Raw genomic sequence first — 16,977 nt, 5'->3', positions numbered from 1 at the left:
TTTGTGACCCTACCTGTGTTACGAATGGTAAGAAATCTTTAAAACCAGGTTGACTAAATGTTTACAAAAAAAAGTAAAAGTTGGGTACGAAACAACACTATATGATGTCACAGTGTCTTGGGACGAAAAAATAAATAATTACGCCACAAATTCATTATGTAAAAAGGACATCGAAATAAAGGAATGTTTTTTATTATTATTAATTATTATTTTTTCTTTTTATCTTTTGCTTACTGGCCATCAAATGAGGCGGGATATGTTGTAAAGGTTTTTTATTTTTTCGCGTCTAAATTTTTTTATAAGTTCGATTTAGATAGTAATTCTAACCCCGTTCACAAATTTTCAAACTAAAATTTAGTACGGTTTTTAAGTTTTAGAATTAGCCCCTGCGTTTTTCAATAGCTATTCTGCTGTGATTAAGATTATTTCATGCTAAATGCGAACAGAGTTTCACGAAGTGGCTACCGATGGGGAAAACATGTACGAAGGTTTTATTTTTGTTCTACGGTGATAACAAGGGATAACACTCGCTTATTTTTATGATTTTGGGACAACCAGAAGATAATGAGACAATTATGTAATAACTATTCGAACTATTTTGAAAAAATTATAGGATAAATGATTGCTGCTTCTGGGTGACCACATAATTACGTTAAAGATTTTGTTACGTTAAAAAACAATTTTTATCCACTTGAAACTGTCACAATGTCTTGAACGGCCGTTTTGTCCATTAGTAAATTGACATTTTTGTACACACCTTGATCGACTGAAATGCTATCACTTTCACTACTCCTTCTTGCCAAAGTCAATATTTTCCTGTCTTATGTCTTGAGCATTTCGTAAGACAAAATTCACTCATGTTAAGAGCTCCAAAAAATTCTTGCAAAATAGGGGAAAAATTATACCAACGTGTTTGGAAGAATGATGTTAGTTGGGTAAAGCAACCCACCCCGCTCCACAAAGTTTTGCCCCACAGGTGAAATTGAACTCTGGAATATAGGGGAAAACTAGATGCGGAAAAATGTGTTTTCTACTAATCTCAGGGTCCGAAACCCGTAAAATACTGTAATTAAGCGCACCCGGTTATAAGCGCACCCGTAGTTAAGCCTACCAAACCCTTATCAAAATTTCATTCCCATTTATAAGCGCACCCTTAGATAAGCGCGTTCAGAGAAAGAAGATATTGAAATCAATGAAATTAAAAAAATGAAGGTTTTGATTTACTTAAAATACAAGATTTTAGAGCATATAGATTAATTTTACTTTATATTCTGTCATTCTGTCATTTTTCCTTGCACTTTTTTATACTCGATTATAAGCGCACATAGAAATAAGCGCACTCTTAGTTGAGCGCACCAAAGTCGTACTATCGCTGCTGATAAGCGCTACGCTTGATTAAGGCATTTTACAGTATTTAATACAATTTTGAAAGGATAAAAATTGCGTAAAGGGCTGAAAAAAGAAATGAGCTGCATAAGATTTATTAAACGTGCTATAATTAATCGCTAATTACTACAACAATTAAATGATGTATATAGGTTATTTTCCCTATGCCGCTCTCATTAAATGTTGCATAGACTACAGCTAGCCATTATACAGATCTATCGTAACCACTTCCGAAACAGCGCAACAAATAATATATTTTATATTGCGAAAGACAAACGATCTCTCTCTGTCTCTCTCTTTTAACATTCACCCCACATATATCTATACCCTTAGCAAAGTTAATATAGTACTGTGACGCATGCGTATGTACATACAGTTTATCAATTTTTATTTGTTAATTTAAAATTTGTCACTTATTAACCTCAAAAAATAATGTTGTCGCCGTTTTAATTAGCTCAGCAGCAATACACACCGACTTGTCAGGTTAATAACATTAAAAGAAAATTAAAACAAAACCACAAGCAATATAACCCTCCCCTCTTAATAAAGTAAACAGTCCAAAACATATAAATTATTTAAAACTAACGAACTTAATAGTTACAAGAGATGATTACTTAACAAGAGCGAGCACGAAGTAGAATCTGGGTGAGTAGAAATACCTCTATTTCTATCTATTCTAGGTAGAATGAACAGAATCGCGGGTTGGAGAAATGGTGTCACTATTAAACAACAGGAAATGGAGTAGCCCGGTTTAAATCCAATAAGTGCTATCTCTAACCACTTCATTAATTCTGGCGAGGCTTACAGAATCATGTGCCATTGTGGTAAAAACTTAATAGCGAAGAGAAATTGATCGAGACAACTGAGTTAACTCATCGAGACAAATTATTATACAGCACCAAGAAATTCTCTTATTTTCGACGGAATATTCGTCATTCTTTTCTTTATCGCTAAAATCACCATGTCAAAAGATCTCTTCAACTGCTAAGCCAGAGTGATCGGTATTCAGACTGCAGTTTTTTATTTATGGCCGACCAGTGTAATTTGTATGAGGCTATAAAAATTGGTAACACCCTATTTTTAATTTAGTTATTGTAAGAAATGTTATCAATTCTAATGTTAAAAAGAAAACAATACAATCCAGGGCATAAATGACATTTGCGCCCGCCAACTTATGTATGTCCGTATAAATACATCAAATGACGTCAAATACATAACAATCCTTTTTTAAATAAGTTCTAATGTACAATAATCCTCAGCTTTCCACAAATTGATTAGAATAATCTGTTAGCGCTGGTTTTAGCATATACTAAGCGGTTTAGTAATTAAAGATTGTTATTGCATTAATTAGATGTTCTTAACTAATCAAGTGAAATTCAGTAAAAACTATGTCAGAATGGAAATAGGATTAGAACGTTACCTGCTGGGCCAGCAAAGTGAAAAGATTTCATAAGTTTTGAAATCTCAATATCCAACGCGTGGTTGTCATGGTAACCAAGTGTTTCGGAAATCTCTCATCCTTGTGTGATTCACTTGCGATCCGATAACAGTACACACTTTGCGATCCGATAAAAATTTAAACAAGACCGAAGAAAAAAAAACAAAAAAAACATGCGAATTGACGACATTGAAATTTAAACACTGCCAGTCCTGCCCCTGTAACGAGAATGTCACAGCAGATACCTCACTGTAGCCAGAAATTCTATTTCATCACCGATCACGGTTAAAATCTCATAAAAACTGGAAAGGTGAACTCCTGTCAACAATGTCTTAGATATTTTTCAGCTTGAAAATGCGTTAAAGCAACCTTTATTTTCACCAGCTTATAATGGAAGTTTTGGGCATGTCCACGGTGAAAGTTTCGAAGGAACGTGTGAAGCAAAGCCACAAACGCTATTTTGATTTTGGAAGTGGTTTGTTCAGTGCTAGGTTTTTAGGTTCTTTTTGATCTTCTTATTTTCTTAAAGTCTTTTATTTTTGTAATATTTGTTCTCTGTATGTTTTCACATGTTAAGGTAAAAACATTGTCACGTTTTTCTAGCCACGTATAAATTTTAAACCACCAATTTTAAAAATTTTGGCTACGAACGTAGATCTCGTGGAAGCATCGCCAGCTAGCCAGCCAGATAGCGGGACTAATTTATTCCTGTAATGGTTTTTATTATGTTTGGTATAAAAGTTTTTTATATATTCATTTATTTTGAAAAGGGTATTAGGCCTATAAGTATGTGCACAACCTCGTTCCAAGGGCTTTTTGTCTGTCTTTTCGAAAAAACGGAATTTTCGGGCAATTTTTGGCCTTTTATTAAAACGAACTATGTGAAAACCGGAAAATATGTTAAATAATTTTATTGGCTGTCAGAAACTTTAAGCCGAATGTAAAAATTCGCTCTAGAACGAAGTAATTAAGTTTGAACCAGATAGTGGTATATTAGACAAATTTCAAGCTTTAGATGACGTCAAAGAAATAGTGCTGACATAAGCAAAAATTTATTGCTGCCATCTTAGCGTACTACAAGTGTGCAAAGTTTGATTCAACCTGGACAAGCCTGTCAAAAGTTAAGAAAGAAGGGGGGGGGGGGGTTAATATGCATTTACATATTAACAAACAGTATCCTAAATACTTTGGTGTTTCTCTGTTAAAGATGTTGTTAACTGACAAAAAATTTAGGAAAAGAAAATTGAAGTGAAAAAGAAACACTCCGCGATATATGGCGATACCTGGGAGAAGTGACATTCGGTGGAGAAATAAAATGGCACAACAAATACCAAATTCTTCATAAATATTCGATTGGCGACATGAGAAATGCTTTTTTATGTTTCAATATTTTTTTTTTTTAAGATGGAAACAAAGTTATTCTGTAAAATTTTTGTATTACATGGAAACAATGTATTCCATTGTATAACGAAAGAATCAAATGTGATTCCATTAGAATATTATAGCGTCCTAATTTCCACAACCGTAATTCGACATAATGGAAACGGAGTGCCTTTGCATAGTAGGCATCTTTTTTACAGCCGACGAGGTTGCATTGCAATCGGTTGTTGTTACCTACTTTCAATGTTTTCATAAGAAAGGGAAATTTTTACATGCATAAACAGTCTGGAAAAGATTATTACAACTTTTTCTGCTTTATACAAAGTATTAACCAAGCATTAACCAAGTAAGCTGACGCTAAAAGAAAATATCCAGGATTAACCAAGAAAGGCGATTAAAGAATTAAAAAGCATAACATTGAACATAAAGTAAACATTTATGATGTTGACGACTTGCATTATTTGTCATTTCTCAGCAAAATATCAGACTACATGTGACACAAGAAAAACGTATCAAAGTGCTTCAGTTGACAAAAAAACTGTTTATACAAAATGCCATAATGGTACAGGCACACAGAATAGAAGGTGCTCTTTGAGTTCCTAAATATCTATATAACACACTCGGAATGGTTCTTAGGGTAGATGTGCGGCAACGTGGTATTTTAAAGACCAGAATATATGAAATCAAATGTACTTTCCCTGTACAAGTAAAATTTTGAAAATCACTGCGTTAACCAAGTAAGACTCTGCAGCATCGACTGTAGTGTCATTACTTTATGATTCCATTCTTGTTGTTTTAATTACTTTTGAACTATGCACCAGGTCATAAGAATATGTGTAAAACAACAAATAATGTGATGCGTTGCAGGCAATGCTAGCTCCTGGTAAGTGGTGGGAAGAAAGACACATGACTTACTACGTACAATTCTTTAAATTGAATCTAATTTCTCCAGCACCTGAGATTCTGTCCAATCATTCTTCTGGAGGTAAAACATTTCCAGCAGTTATAAAAAACAGTCTAAAAACACCAGATTTAAAAAATAAAACAATATCTAAATAATAATTTTTCTGTGTTCATGGTTGAGTATAAAAATGATGTGTTATTATAATTATGTACAAATATATAAAAAAGTAAAAAAAGGAGAGAAAAAAATATATGATTAAATCTTTGGAAGCTTTGGAGCTGCCACGACAGGATTGTTTTTCGCAAGGAATTTTCTTCCTTCAGTTTTATAATCGTATGTACACGTGTGTGTTTCCGGGTAGCGATGAGATGCGCAAAACTTGCTGCCACATCTGCACAGAAAAAAAGAAAATCAACACACATAGGTACTATAAAATAGCAAAAATACATGTAGAAAAAAACTTTTTACGAAACGTACCGACATTGATACGTAGTAGCCAAGCCTAACTTCTTTCCACACAACGAGCAGCGTGTTTTCTTTTTTCCATTTAAAGTTGGTGGATCTCTTTTTTCTTGATGCACGGGTGGGAGATGTGTTAAGTTTCCGTGTGGGTGGATTTTAGATGAATGCTATGGAAAAGATGAGATACAGTTCACACTTTCTTATACAAATCTCCAAAATTCAAATACCTCCACAATTCGAACAAATTCAAAGTCACTATTCCTTCAGAAACTTTTTCCTTCTTTTATTCTAATCTCCGTAATTAGAATATCTTCACAATTTTTCTGTAATTTGAATTATTGTGCAGTTTTACTGTAAACCTTGTAAGCAGGTCATTATACTAACATCGAATTTTGAAGTTATTGACAATTTGATCTGTTTTATCATTGTATCCCTCAAAAAGATTTATTAGGTTATATAGGACAAGTGCGCAGAAGGCAAGAGCAGGGACGTCGACACTGGGGGTAAAAAGATGGGTATTTTTAGTCATTTTCAGGCGGTTAATCCTGGTTCAATCAAGATTAACCTCTTATGATTAACCTCTTATTATTCTTATGATTATGTACATTCTAAGTTGTAGCTTCAAAATTATTGATAAAAATATTTAGACTCAAAAGTGAAAGCATGGATATTACAGTAAGTATTCTTGACTCACCACTTTCATAGATACTCTTCCATCCGGCGTTCTTCGTCTACTTCTGGAAAGTGATCTGATCATCTCGAAGCTGTTTTTTCTGGATATACTATATCTTTTACCCCCTGGTTCATTTTCGACTTCGTTGCTTTTTGGATGCACCCAATTTAAAAGTTTCTTATAGTTTTCATATTCAGTCGGACTGCGCAGAAGCTCCGGCAGTTGAGACTCTTTTAAAGCTTCATCTAACCGTTCATTACGTTGTGTTTCATCTTTTGTACGATGTACACTTTTTTTATTCTTTAGTCTTTTATCGTGAGGAGGGCTTTTGATGTCAGAAAATAATTCGCTAGCGTTGCTACGGTCCACTGTTCCTAAAGGCTTCAAAATTTGTCGACGTGACCTGGATGACTTTCGTAAATCAGCTTTATTCTCATCGGATATATTATTATTTATATGTGACTTATTTTTACTAGTTTGTAAATTCGGTAAACATTTATATTTATTTTGGGAATAGACTGTCCCATGTTCGGAAATACAAAATGAGAAATCGGTATTGCATTCCGCGACGTTAGATTGAAACGAGCAAACAGTGCCTTGATCGTCAAAATGATCTGATGTAAAATCTGTTACGTCAACATTGGCGGAATCTTTCCCTCGCGACCGCACGCGGGGTAAATGGTCGTGAGTAATAGGCGTGTCTGACGTCACCGGTGTATCTAATCTGAAAGCAGAGGTGCCCTCTAATTTTTCTGGGGACGGTGTGACTTCATCATATTGTTTTAACTTTGATTCGGTTTTCGGTATCACTCCATGACGAGATAACACGCTCCGTGGTGGTTGTGAAAAATGAATTCTAATCAGAAAATATTAACACGTTGCAAGACATTAAAAAAACCCTAAAAATTCATGCTTGAACCTAAAAAGTTTCGAAAATCAAAGATATGGAGCGTTATCTAATTTTTGTTATTGATTTAGATAAAAGAGACGCATTCAACAACACTCTCGTCGGCTCTGAAGGTGATGGAAAATAAATCAATGAAAATTTTGGGCCTGCATAGTTTTATATAAAAAAACAACAACATAGTTGCAGTTAAACTGACCTGCGCTTGGAAAAGTTAGTAGATGGTTTTCCAGTTGACGGAGGGCGCGGCTCAATGTTCTATGTGAAAGAAAAATACAATCAATCTAAGCTCCACCTCTTACCTCGTCGAACATTATTCCACCTGACGTAAGAGCATTAATTGTTGCCTGGCAGCGTAGTTTGGGCTGGCGTAAAAAGGCCAAAGAAATTAGGCAAAAACTAGCGTATTTTTACCCTTGTTTTACCATTTAAATACATTTTCATGGATAAATAAATGTTATGGTTCTCTTGTTAAGATATTTTCCGGCTAAATATGCGAAGAAATTAAAGCACATTGGCTACGTATCTATAGATTTCTCTTTCTCGCTAACCATAAGATAAACTGTAAGAGAACTATAAAAACCTCAAATAAAACACAAAAAATATTACAACGTGCTGTAAAGTATCAATCAAATCTTGTTTTAACCGTATCACTTTCCTCGATTCACGACCATAAACCGAAAATCTGAGAATGGCGGAGTTAAAAACGGCGTAAAAGGATCGGGTTATTTTACGACCGGCGGAACCAAGGCCGAAAGGTAAATTAGTGTCTTTTAATACGGTCTCCTGGAATTGATGGGTATTTTACAGCTCTTGAAATCAGAATATTTAGGTTAAGTGTTGCACACATAGACACAGTGACAAAATAACTTTAATTCATCGACTACCTTTTTCTTATCAGCTTTTGCATTTATTTGTTGGCGAAGTAACTTCATTTTGTCTCTAGTGACAAGATTATCAGCTTGTTTAATCTAAACAAAGAAGCCATTATAAAACAGTCTCGTTTTGGCTTGCCGCAATAAAAATCGGATGAATTTAATGTGGAAATAAATATAAAAATACACCAAAAAAAGTAAAAATATAATATGAACCAAGAGAAATTTACAAAAAAAATAAAAATGAAATGCAACATACTTCAACAATTTCGTTATCTGGACAGGCATTATAATTGGAGACAGGGCTACGGAAAGAAAAAACATAGCTGAGCATTATAACTATTGCTCAGAAAAACAAAGGAAAACAAAAAAGAAAAGAACAATTTTTTCTAACCTTAGCGTTTCAGAATATGGCGATAAAGTTCCATCACCTCTGTCATACACGCGAAAGAAGTTTAATTGATCGCCGTCACTAAAAACAAGAGCCGGTATGATTTTTAACCTTCATTTTTCGTGCACTTACAAACGGCACTATTTTGCCCAGATTTTATGCATTGTGTTGTTTGTGCGTCCCTGTTTTTTAATATTTATTAAGTGTATCAAGTAACTAACTTCACAGTGGATCGTTTTGTGGAAAGTTTTATACCTTCAATAACACCGTATAAGAATTATATCAGCAAATTGGACAGCTAATGTGAACCACTATGTTAAAATGCAAACATAACAGATAGCTTACCGAAAAACAAGAAGTGTGACTTGTTTATCATCGTTCATGAGTTTGTCCCAAATCTCCTCCCTAAATTAACAACAATGATGATTTCATGAACAATCGGAAGATATACACATCATGCACAAGCGAGTCTCCCCTCCACTCACCTGTTAGCATCCATACAATCTGCCATTTCCTGCATCGTAGGTTCTTCCACAGAAACTGAAAAGAACATACAGCCCTCTGAATTAGCGAGAATTTTCGACGGCAAAAATTTGCCGCCGTTAAATCAGCTTCGACGGCAAAACAAAAATCACGACGGCAAAATTTTGGCGCCGTGGAAGATTTTAATGACGGCAAAACTAACTAACTAACTAAATTTATTGGGGAGACTGGACATGTCCGTAGCTCGTTTCGAACTTTCGTTGGACTAAACGTCCGATAGATTTCCGTCTTGGTCGGACACCCCCCACTTTCAAATCTCAGAATTATTGAATAGTCCTGGTCCTTTTAATCCACGAGCAAGCCTATTCATAGCCAACCTGACCATCCTAATTCATTGACTCCTGACTTAGTTAAAAGAACTACGTAGACATCCTGGCCCCTTCTTCGTTGGTAACCAGGTCTTACACAAGAAATCCAGCCATGCGGTTCTTAACTAATGCGGAGGTAAACGCCGATGGAGCACTGATGAAGCAAGTCCTCAAAACTGCACTTACAGGCGGAACAGACACTTTATCATGGATTTAATTGTAGATAATTTTTTCATTTGACAAGACAATTGGAAAACACAGCAGGTCCGAATTTAATGGATTTTTTTCTCTATGCTACAAGTGTTATTCAAACAATTTTAAAAACGAAACCCACGTGTCGTTAATTTTTTTCTCTGTATTATGAAAATGACAGTATAGTCATGCATACTATTTCGGACATGTAGAAAAGGAAGTTAAGATTGAGAGAGTCGCTATACGCTCGATCATCGAGTTTTGGGTTCACGATTTAAAACGTCCCCCAATTTTCTACCGCAAAATGAATGCGCAAAATCGCACGCGTAACATCCTTCATTTGTCTACTTGATCAGAAATACTTGATTCAAATATTTCTAAAAAAGACTGATGCGTGGTATGATCTAACAAAGACTTGTTTGACGAAATAAATAAGTAGCTAGCAAGATTACTAATCTGGAAAGAGTACTTTTTTTTTTGTGCAGTCTTTAAACCACTACGGAAAAATTTTGCCGTCGTGGAGTTCGACCACGACGGCATTCACGACGGCAAAAGCTGAATGCCGTCGTGGATTCAGAGGGCTTACATATAAAAGGTAGCAACTATTTGTTAAGAAATAAAATGCTATCGATATTATACATTTACTCGAGTTTAGTGGAACTCTCAAGGGACTAAAAAACCGTCCCACAATTTAATTCTCTAATGAACCAAATCTCCTTGTAAGTGGCATGACAAAAGAAGTAAGTTCCCACTTGTTGAGCATTATTGAAGTTAATTCTCATTTAGTGCTAAATTACAATTTCCTTCTAACGACCTACGATCAACACCAATACCTTAGCATCTACAAAAACACACGCAAAAGTTGTTACCATAAATAAATGGTGGTATTGTTTATTGGTTATTATAAAAGAACTAGTCGTTAACCCGTGGAGAATTCCATAGACGGTATTACACCCGTAACAGGACGTTATTAAAGAGATGTACCTCTTCGCATGTTGATGGGACCATCTCTCATAGCAAGTACAAGTGTCAGAGTCGCTCCATTTCGAATACTGTGGTGACAAAACATGAATTATTATTTATGAAGTTTTCTTCACATTAAAACACTTGTAAGGACAAATATACACCAAAAACACACAAATTTCACCCTCCAAAAAAATATTAAAAATTCTCATACCCATAATCATGAAGACAATAATCGTCTTCTAATTCGGTGGAACGCCAGATCAAATGTTGTTGTGAAATTGGAATTCCTATTAAGTAAATCAATCATACATACAAGTTTACATCTTGTAGATTAAATGTGAGTGAATATAGGCCGTGGAAAAAATTACATTAGTGGAGCATATAGTTCATTACCTTCAAGTCGTTGAACTTTTGCCTTGATACTCAATATGGTTTCAAACGGGCTTACTCTAAGTTCAAACACAGTGCCTGTTAATGTATGGATGAATAAATCCATCGATTACAAATTTTCGTCAGACCACCAACATGCATATCCAAAAGATAGCCAAACAGGAAGGGTTATTTTATAAGTTCTAAAAAAACAGTCATAATTGAAATGTTAAAAATTATAAAAATTATAACAAACCGTAACTTCTGGTTGAAGTGATACAATTAAAGTAGAAGAGGCTTGAAGTGCCTGTATCAAGGTCTCCAATTATTATATAGAAATAAAACTGGAATAATAACGGAAATTACAAAGTTTGAAGATAGATAGCTGATTGAAAATTCATAAATGTATGTGCCCTTAATTGACGCTTCTTTTTGTTAAATAAGTCGAAGCAAGTACCTAAGGATTATTTAGAACACAAAACATGCCAAAGGGCATAATTTTTAGCAATCAAAATGTGCGCCATAATGACCAAAAGTAAAGTGTGGAAGAGGATTAATTTAATGTAGCAAACAATATGTTCCAAGGCACCAGCTTTTCCTAAAAATACTGCTGTTGTATGGAACTTGGCTTGATAAAAGGGTGTGAAATATTTTTTTCACACCCTCTTACGTACGTACGCAATCATCCATGTACCTCTTTTTCCCTCAATTACAATTCCACACTTTCTCTATAACATAATCCTAGTGAACATTTTTTTCTTTAGTGTTGAATGCTATTTTGAAAAATGTTAAAATCAAATTTGACATGACATTCAATTTTTTTTCTTTTTTATTCTAACTACTTTCGTGCAACAGATGGCCATCCGAAATCAAATAAGAATACAAATAACATGCAACTATGACCTCCCCATTACTGAAACTCAATCACACTGTGATTGCTATGGATGAAAAAAATATAAAAACAGGAAATAATCTTCCCCATAATCGCTGTTACAGAAAAACCATGATACTTTAATGTAGTTGTTATTTTATGCTATATCTAAAGAAAATTAACATAAACATAATAAAAAAGTTAAAGTCAGAAAATTAAGTGATTATTAGGGGCGTTTCTTGTTTTCTTCTTTCTTTTATTAGTTTCTTTTAATTCATGAAAAATCGAGTTTTGCATGCATGCATAGCTATTGCAAATCCTTTATTGGTCATGTTATGCCTATAAACAAATATCTACCATAGTTCAGAAAACTAAAATGCATTTTTTAACTTTAAGGCAGATGTCAGATATTTTTCACCACATAGGTAATTAGGGACACCTTAAGTTCAAGTTTGGTAAGTTTCAAAACTTGAATCCCAGAATCTGTTTTGGAATGGACAAAAATGTCTAAAGTACATAATCCTACATATAATCTTAATCAGCCTTACAAAATATTTATGATGAAGGCAACAGCTATACAATTTTTTTAACAAAAAAATGTAATATGGCAGGTTTTTGTTGACGTCGCCAAAATTCTTAAACCCTAATATCTCCTTAGGGATTCAACGATCCTATACGTTATATTGATCTATCTTTAAGGCTTAATAACTTGGAAATGGCTGAGAAAAATTGACGTCATCTCCTGTGTGGGTAAGTAGGGACCTAAGGCCAATATCAAGTCAATTTCTTAGAGTAATCCACCGGTTATGAACCCATGGTTTGATGACGTCATCAAAAGCCTTTAAATCTTAATACCCCTTCAACCATTTGTCAAAAGCACACGATCCTATACATTTTTTTAAATCAGTGTTTCAAGCTCTGTACAATAGAGGAAACATGTTAAAGAATAAATAATTTTTTCCCTTGTTTTTCTGCCTAAGTGGATTTTTCCATCGGCTTAAGGATTATTTAAATTATAAAGAACAAGAATTTTATTAAGCTACAGTCCCGATCAAGAGTAACTATACACGAGTATACGAGTACGGGTACATTAAATGCAGGGTAAAGTGCAACACGAGTACAAGTAATCAGTGAGTATACTACTCCATACCCTCGATTATAGCCTCTTGTGCATGGGAGTACAGTAAGTGAATGATTTGTGAGTACGTGTGCGAGTATAAGATAAAAAAAACGGGAATTCGTCGTAGCGTAATTTTTATCGATAGCTCACATTTTTCTGCTACCTTACACATTGTGAAAACTTTTAATTTGTATTCACGTCGTAAAAATAACATTTTGTTTTACATAATTTTTTTTATGTTGCAAAAAATTCTCTTTAGTTTACGTAAAAATGTATATGTTGCTGTAATGGCTCTTTATAACTTTGAATTTATATAGTTAATTTCTCACCAACGAGGAAACCCTATTTACATCTGTTATCTAAATGCTTTTTTCTCCTAGCTAAATATTTTGTTGCTACATTCAAACATTATTCCTTTTTCTTCGCAAGCATGAATTAAACAATGAACTCTGGAGACTAAATTAAGCCAATCACCTTTTATTTAATTGTTTTGTTAAAACGTGCCCAGCAGGGAAATCTTGGATCCAGTGAGAATGATGTGCACCCGAACTTTGAGTGAGTTTCCTAATTACTTCAAAATGGGTTCTCATAAATTATAAGTAGCTGTTAAGTCTATCGTGTAGCTATCAGCATTTCACCATTTTGAAAGTTTAAAGGAGCATTTCAGCACTAGATTTCAGCACTAAATTTTGTTTCTATGAAGCTTTATGTTTTTATATGAAAAATATATTAAAAAATAACGTGTATCAAGGATATGCGTCTTAGTTAAAATGCATAAAAATAAACAAAATAATGAATTATTACAGATCGTCTGTAAGATGAAGATTCTTTCTTATGTTTTTATAATTTTATTATCCATTCTCATCTTATCACTATTGAGAATGGGCATAAAACAGCCTCTTACAGCAGAAACAAGAACGTAGCAACACTATTCAAAATACTGCTTTTTTATTGAATCAACTGATTATTTCATCATGCAGACTAACGATCTCTTCAGTTCAAGCTAATTCAATGGTAGCAACGGTAATGGTGAGTAACATTTACCTACTTTACAACATTTGATACTCCTAGCTAATAGAGAATGCTTGAGAAAGCTTGGCCCGCTACCACGAGGAATTATTGATTAATCCCTACCCGGACGGGGCTGAAAATTCTGATGACAGTAGTAATCAACTGACGATCTCACAATTTAGCTACTATCTACAACTTAACAACCAATATCACCACAAAGTCAAATGTTCAAAAAACGGAAACATGTAAGGGATTACCACGAGAATAGCGCCTTTGCTATTTTTTTTTACCTTACATACACACTCTTACTACAACTTAGCAACCATTATCACCAATGTTATCGGATTATTAACAGAAAACCGAAGATATGATAACCGCAAAGTCAAATGTTCAAAAAACTGAAACATGAAAGGGATTACCACGAGAATAGCGCCTTTGCTAATTTTTTTACATTACATACACACTCTTACTACAACTTAGCAACCATTATCACCAATGTTATTGGATTATTAACAGAAAACCGAACATATGATAACCGCAAAGTCAAATGTTTAAAAAACTGAAACATGTAAGGGATTACCACGAGAATAGCACCTTTGCTAATTTTTTCACATTACATACACATTTCCCAAATAAAATTCATCCTGAATTTCCCAATTCATTAAACTCAAACCATCGCATTACACATAATTTGAAAGATATAGTATGTCCTCTGACAAATTTTTGATTAAATTCCCAATTTGATTCTAACAGCCAGTTTCAGGTTTCTGGATTTAAACAACAGATGTTCCAGAAACTGAAATGTTCTAGAAACTGTAAACGACCATTCCTTTTTACCAAAAATACCCACTGCTCTAGGACTCTCCATCTAAGCCATGTCCTCTCCTGGAAATAATAGACTAGGGTATATCCCTTGATATTTGTGAGACTAGCCATGTAAAATATGCAGTTGGACGTATCAGAACTAACCAAATAACAAAAGATTATAGATAGATAGATGCTCATTTTAAGCTACGCAGACCCAATTAGAGCCCGCGCTCTACTAGACAACTCCCGGCAACATCCAATGGCCCACACAGTGTGCTATATTCCCAATTTCCCTCACATGGCTTGGGTTAACCCGAGGCTATGGTAAATCCTCTTATAAGTCCTCTTTTAGTCTATTGTGAACATTGACAAGTGAAAATTGACAAATTCAAAGAGCATGGGTATAATATTTAAACGCCGTAAACCATTGCATGTGGATAGGTTCTTTGAAATTAAGCATTTATTATAGCATTTGAGCATGTTTCTCTAGCTTTTTTTTATTTTTAAACACTAACAGAACTCTTACAGACACACCCTCGCTTAATAAACGACTGTTGCGACCAACTTGAGCTCAGATTATTCTTAGTAGATAGTAAAAGGAGTTAACTACATATGTACGTGAGGAAATCACATTCTCACACAAAAACCACGAAACGAACCAGTCCCGAAGTCAACCATCTTTTTTTTTACTTTATTTTTAAAACCTTGGTCATACATGCCTAAAACATATAACAGTTGTACGTTATTATTTAATCATAATTCGTGTGGCCGGGTCTCATATTTTTCTTTTTCTATCTGTGACGAAATTATCATTGTGTAGGCATAGTAACGCCCATAACAACGAACAGTATCTCCCTTTTGCGGCCCCCGATCATGCTTCTCCGCCGTGGTATTTGCATGACTTTCTTAATAAAAATTCTCAAGATTTTTTTCTTTTTCCCGAATTTTTGTATAGGGAATTTTTTATTAATTTTTTTTAACAAAAATCTTGCATTTTGTTGGGGACAAGAATTATTTTATCAGGTAACCGGAAAAATATCTGTACGATTTAGATCTCAGTTTGTCCATAAAAAAACTACTTTAAAAACTTTATTGTGTTCTACATAGAAAAAAATATTCCTGTCTGAGAAAAATAAGCTAGTAATTCATTTTTTTATAAACAAAACGTTTTTGCTGGCGGAGCGCAGGCGGAGTAAATTCAAATAAATTTTGTATGTTTGGACCAAAGTGTTAATTTTTCGAATTTTAAAACGGGTGAAATCCGCGTAGGTCATCAATGCCGCAGGACCAGGTACTGTATTTCCCTATCAATTCAATTTAAACGGTTAGCCGCAGTCCCCGTAAGATCGAGTGGCATAAAATTCAAGATGCGTATCCACGGATAATGCAAGAGTATAGCCCAAGCTTGGTTTTCATTGCACATCAAGATTATTGTTGTGTTAGCGCGGAATGAAGCCGACGCCGTTGGTTTTTTGATGACGTAACTTTTAAAACTTGTGGTGTTTGACCAAAAACAGTATCTTCAAATTATGTTCGTTGATAGAACTGCGTGATATATTTTTAACGAAAAATCATAAACAACAGCAAAAATTTAATTTACAATCTTTTGTACTTAGGTACAAATGAGAGCATCCTTACACAAGTGTTCAAGAGACTAGCAGACAAGGGAATAACATTAAACTTACACAAGTGCTTGAATATTTCGGCTATGTGTTTTCAGCAGAGGGGATGAAACCAAGTCTGACAAAAATTAACAGCCTTCTAAACGTCAACCGACCTACAGACGGTAAATCATTAAGAAGCTTTTTGGGAATGATTAATTATTTAAAAAGATTCATTCCGAACTACTATTACTTATCCTCTCCGACGTTTAACGCACAAAGATGTAAAATTTGAGGGGAATACAGATTGTCAAGAAGCGTTTCCAACATTGACAATAACATTATCCGAGAAGTCGTGTCTTTCATACTTTGACGAAAACAAAGTAACACTCATGTTCAGCGACGTAAGCCCAGTGGGGATTCAGCAATCCTACTTTAAAGAAGCTGTAAAAAAAATGATATCGATGTGATACCTTAAGGCCGGCTCAAATGCATCCAACATTTTATCCAACATCGTAAATTTTTGATGTTGGATGAAATGAATTGTTGGATGAATTTGAGTCGACCCAAAATTTCTCAAAATAAAAAAAGAAGAAAAAAATCATGCTGGATTATGTTGGATAAAGTTTGATTCCGGTCAAACTTTTCATCCAACATTTTCAGCTTCATCCAACACAATTTTCATGAATTTTCATGTTGGATGCATTTGAGTCAAATTTCATTCAACATTTTACGATTTTCTTAGTATACTACGTAACATTTCATTTAACATTTTT

General features: G+C 34.3%; 1 protein-coding gene across 1 annotated transcript; it reads right to left on the bottom strand.

The window, feature by feature from the left end:
* Positions 1-5,256: 5,256 nt before the first annotated feature.
* On the bottom strand, positions 5,257-11,017 carry LOC130654127 (uncharacterized). The gene is made up of 12 exons (XM_057456659.1): positions 10,816-11,017; positions 10,634-10,709; positions 10,441-10,508; positions 8,899-8,953; positions 8,759-8,818; positions 8,417-8,494; positions 8,282-8,327; positions 8,035-8,118; positions 7,347-7,405; positions 6,265-7,099; positions 5,586-5,737; positions 5,257-5,499 (listed from the first exon to the last, which is right to left on the bottom strand). The coding sequence occupies exons 1-12, from the start codon at positions 10,916-10,918 to the stop codon at positions 5,364-5,366; spliced, it is 1,752 nt and encodes a 583-aa protein (XP_057312642.1). The 5' UTR covers positions 10,919-11,017; the 3' UTR covers positions 5,257-5,363.
* Between the last annotated feature and the right edge of the window lie 5,960 nt (positions 11,018-16,977).

Source organism: Hydractinia symbiolongicarpus, chromosome 8, assembly GCF_029227915.1.
Source record: "Hydractinia symbiolongicarpus strain clone_291-10 chromosome 8, HSymV2.1, whole genome shotgun sequence".
Taxonomy (NCBI): domain Eukaryota; kingdom Metazoa; phylum Cnidaria; class Hydrozoa; order Anthoathecata; family Hydractiniidae; genus Hydractinia; species Hydractinia symbiolongicarpus.
Note: the sequence above shows the minus strand (reverse complement) of the source record. Positions and strands in the feature narration are given on the sequence as shown.

What these genes read in the sequence shown, in the direction of transcription:
- LOC130654127 (XM_057456659.1), bottom strand. Translation starts at nt 10,918, where the DNA reads ATGGATTTATTCATCCATACATTAACAGGCACTGTGTTTGAACTTAGA. An exon ending in CCATATTCTGAAACGCTAAG is followed by an intron (nt 8,328 to 8,416) that starts GTTAGAAAAAAT and finishes TTCTTTCCGTAG; the next exon opens with CCCTGTCTCCAATTATAATG. An exon ending in CAAAAGCTGATAAGAAAAAG is followed by an intron (nt 7,406 to 8,034) that starts GTAGTCGATGAA and finishes TCTTTCACATAG; the next exon opens with AACATTGAGCCGCGCCCTCC.